This window comes from Ipomoea nil, unplaced genomic scaffold, assembly GCF_001879475.1.
Source record: "Ipomoea nil cultivar Tokyo-kokei standard unplaced genomic scaffold, Asagao_1.1 scaffold2805, whole genome shotgun sequence".
In the NCBI taxonomy this organism is placed as follows: Eukaryota; Viridiplantae; Streptophyta; class Magnoliopsida; order Solanales; family Convolvulaceae; genus Ipomoea; species Ipomoea nil.
Window position 1 is genome coordinate 771,360 of NW_017619233.1, and position 4,269 is coordinate 775,628.

The 4,269-nt window shown below is 34.3% G+C and overlaps 1 protein-coding gene across 1 annotated transcript; it reads right to left on the reverse strand.

Annotated features, from left to right (window-relative positions):
- Positions 1-616: 616 nt before the first annotated feature.
- On the reverse strand, positions 617-1,549 carry LOC109158118 (metallothionein-like protein type 2). The gene is made up of 3 exons (XM_019305939.1): positions 1,392-1,549; positions 1,223-1,312; positions 617-916 (listed from the first exon to the last, which is right to left on the reverse strand). Exons 1-3 carry the CDS (start codon positions 1,454-1,456, stop codon positions 832-834), a joined length of 240 nt encoding a protein of 79 aa, XP_019161484.1. The 5' UTR covers positions 1,457-1,549; the 3' UTR covers positions 617-831.
- Positions 1,550-4,269: the final 2,720 nt, after the last annotated feature.

The following is a 4,269-nucleotide window of genomic DNA, read 5'->3' on the forward strand; positions in this document are numbered from 1 at the left end:
ATTATTTTTGTACTAAATGTGCATTATTTCCTTGAATATAAAATACATTTTTAATATACTAAAAATACATTATTTTTGTACAAAATATGATCCATACAGCTTGTGTGGACCATAGTAATAATAATAATAATAAATAGTGACATTTTAGACTTGATACTACTTATTCCATGATAATAATAATAATAATAATAATAATAAGTAGGGACATTTTGAACTTTATACTACTTATTTTCTTTCAATTCTTATGTATACCAAACATTACAATTGAAATTCCCAACAATATATATTCTATCAAATAGTAAAGTTCAAAGAATATATGTCGCAGATGGAGTGAATGAATGGATGCGGTTTTAGAGAGATAAGGTGAAAGAAGAAGATGGATCTGTTATGTTGGTAAACTGGAAGTACAAAGAATATATGTTGCATGTAGCACACAATCTCCCCCAAAACAAAAAAAAAAAAAGAAAAAAAAAAAAATTCTAGTAAGCTAGCAGTTTGAAACCTCAAAGCCCTAGCAATAATGGACAATAATTGTTACCTCTTTTTATCATCATCTAATAATCTCAATTGCATGCAATATCTTTAGCTAAGAAAAAGAAGAGAGAAAAACAATAAATTTTAAAATTAAACATTTATTTATGGGCGATAACTTGATAAGTACATATAGAAGCAGAGACTCTGAGATCAACCTAACTCATAATAATATAAGTCAAAAAGAACAAACATACATACACCACTACTCTTATTCCAGGCTAGCTAGCTAACTATGGGAACGGATATGCGGAATATATCCTCTGATCTTCACTCACTCTTAATTCTCCGCCCTTTGTGTTAGTTGCAGGTGCAGGGGTCGCATTGGCAAGTTGGCCCGCAATGGCATCCCTCCTTAGCTCCCATCACACATCCCTCACTCTCCCTGCAATAAAACCAACATAACAAGGTTAAGGACCCTCATGCCCCATCTTGAGGGAGTAGGCGAAACCAGATAAATCACAATAACTCAATGATTCAACAGACCAAGCATGACCAAATGTCAGATCTATTCACTTTAGACATGCAGAACCAAAATAGATTATAATAACTCAGTAATTCAGCAGACCGGACACGACCAAATGCCATATCTATTCACTTTAGACATGCAGAACTGAGATAAATTACAATAACTTAGTAATTCAGTAGACATGACCAAATACATGAACTATTTACATGACCAAATACGCACTTTTTCTGGGACGCAACGCCTTGAACAAGGGTCTGAGGCGTGGTTTTGGCGGTCTCCGAAGAAGAGCTCAGGTCAGGGTACATCTTACACCTGCATCATTTCATTTTGTGTAATTAAATTAGCTTAAAACAGATAGATTCCGGTGCCGGAGAAGGGTTTGGATTTTTACCCGCCGCAGTCGCTGCCGCACTTGCAGGCAGAGCCGCAGCCACAGTTTCCTCCGCAGCAAGACATTTTCACAACGATACAAAAACCTAGCTTGAAGATAATATATGAATAACACAAGAACTGAAGAAGAAGTAGTCAAGAAGATGAAGAATTGAAGAAGATGTGATGTGACGATGGAGTGGTACGGTGTTGGTGGCGCGTACTTATAGTGCGACGGAGGAGAGAAACAACGGCGAGCATCACATACACGTGGCAAAATCAGGGGCGTTGGTACCCCTCGTAAGTCGGTCCGTTATGGTTTCCATCTTTTCCTCCCACGTATTTGGTGTTTTCGGCGGTGTTAGGCTGTCCTTATCCCAGCAATTTCTCTCACTTTTTAAAATGGGTCCCACTTTCACATCATCAAATTTACAAATTATCTACTATTTGTTCTATATCCCTGCAATATTCTCTCACTTTCTAAAATGGTCTCACTTTTATATTATATTATAAATATAATAATTAAATAATAATATAAGTTAAAAAAGAAAAATAAAACAGCAGCTTTTGTCAGCAAAAGTGACAAAAGCTGCCCCCTTGCAGCTTTGAAACAATTAGCAATGACTTTCTAAGTTAGAAAGTGCTTGCTAACTTGCTTTCCTACGTGGCAAGTTATATAATAAAAGAATAATATATTTCTTAGCCACCTCACCTAGCAAGTGGTTCACTTGCTGGGTTGAGGTTAGCCTTAGGGATTTTACCCTAGATTTTCATGGCTTTCAATATCCAACTCATTATTCACTATCTCATTCAATTACAAAATCTCTCTTTTCATTAATTTTAAATTTTTCACAAATTCTTATGGACTGACTATTTTATTACTATATTTTAATTATTTCTTTATTTATCATAATTATAAAAATTATAATTACAATTATTATTTTTATTATATTTAAATTACACATATCCAAATTAAAATAAATTTACAATTATAGATTTTTAAAATTGTTAATATTTTTACTACGTAAAAATTTAATAACAATATCCAAAAGACAAAAACTTAAAAAATAATAAAAATAAGTAACAAAAAAAAAAAAAACGGAATAAGAAATAGCTGGCCGTTGACTAGCTTAAAACAAAAAAAAAAAAAAAAAAAATTAAATTTCACATGCTTAACAAAACAGAGCTTCAATTGGGCGTCCAAGCAGATGGTCCCACTGGTCCGTGAATTGCGCTAAACTGTTTTCTTCTTTTCTCCTGCAGAACATGAGAACTCCTTAAAATTTAGACCTCCCATTAACTCAAAATCTTGCTCCTAATTTGTCACTATTCCAAAATCCATCTAAGATGTGCTATTGGGGATGCCCTTATGCATTGTGTTATCTGATCAACTCCCACTCAGCTGATATTCACTACTGTAGAGCTCCACGTACCTTCTCTGCGTTCCCACATTTTTTTGTCAACACTGTAAGATATATTAAATATAATATATATTATATATAATATATCTATGTATTTATATATAATAATATATAAATAGGTAGAGAGAGAGAGAGGAAGATTAGAATGAATAATGTTTATTCACTGGGATGATTTAACAAATGAAAATACACCACATATTTATACTAAGAGAAAACTAATAAATAGGAAGCTAATGCTCCATGTACTACTCCTATAATCTAGGCATGTTCCACATTAACATACATGACTCACCCATGTTTGTTTTTATTAAATTCTTTGACTTGGTTTAATTACTAATAATATTAATAATAATATTATTATAACATTGCCTCCTTTAAACCAAGTTGGATGTATTGGTCATTCCAATTTCCTTCTTCAATTTGAAAAATGTCTCCGTCTTCAAGTTGGATATACTGACTTGTATTTCGTTTTGTAAACCCACTTTACTCCAATTGGCTTCTTCCCAGGAGGTAAATCTGTTAACTCCCAAGTACCATTCTTTTCAATGGCACGTATCTCCTCATCCATCGCCTTAAGCCAATGAGTTTCTGTAGCAGCCTCCTCAAAAGTTAAAGGATCACAACCTGCAAAGAGAGCAAATTGAATAATCTCTTCATCAGACAGGTCATTATCATGACCCAAAACATAATCTTGCAAGCAAGCTGGTAAATAGCACTCGCGCTGAGATCGTCGAATTGACGATTCTGGCTGTGAAGGAGACTGGACATTATCTGGAATCGGTTGCTCTTCAACAATATTTTCAACAGCAGGAATAACAACTAAACTTTCATCTTTAGCTAACCAATCCCAGGCACCATATTCATCAAAAGTGACATCACGACTTATAACAACCTTTTTAGTTTCAGGATTGTATAGTTTATAAGCCTTTGAAGCGTCACTATAACCAATGAATATGCACATCTCACCTTTATCATCCAATTCCTTTCTCAATGGATATGGCACATGTGCATATGCCAAACATCCAAAATCTTTAAGATTTCTTATAGAGGGTTTCTTCCCACTCCAAGCTTCCTCAGGTGTCATATCACGGACACTCTTAGTTGGACACCTATTCAACACATAGACAGCACAAGCAACAGCTTCTGCCCAAAAAGGTTTAGGCAGATTCTTGGATTTCAACATGCACCTCACCATATCCACGATAGATCTATTCTTCCTCTCAGCCACTCCGTTTTGTTGTGGAGTGTATCTAGCTGTCATCTGATGTTGAATACCCTTCTTCTTCAGAAAATCATCACAGGCAATATATTCTGTACCTCTATCAGTTCTCAAGATTTTAATTTCATAACCACTTTGCTTTTCAACAAAAGCCTTAAATTGTTTGAAAACATCACATGCTTCAGACTTTTGATTCAGAAAGTAAACTCATGTTTTTCTACTGAAATCATCAATGAAAGTAATAAAGTACTTACAACCTC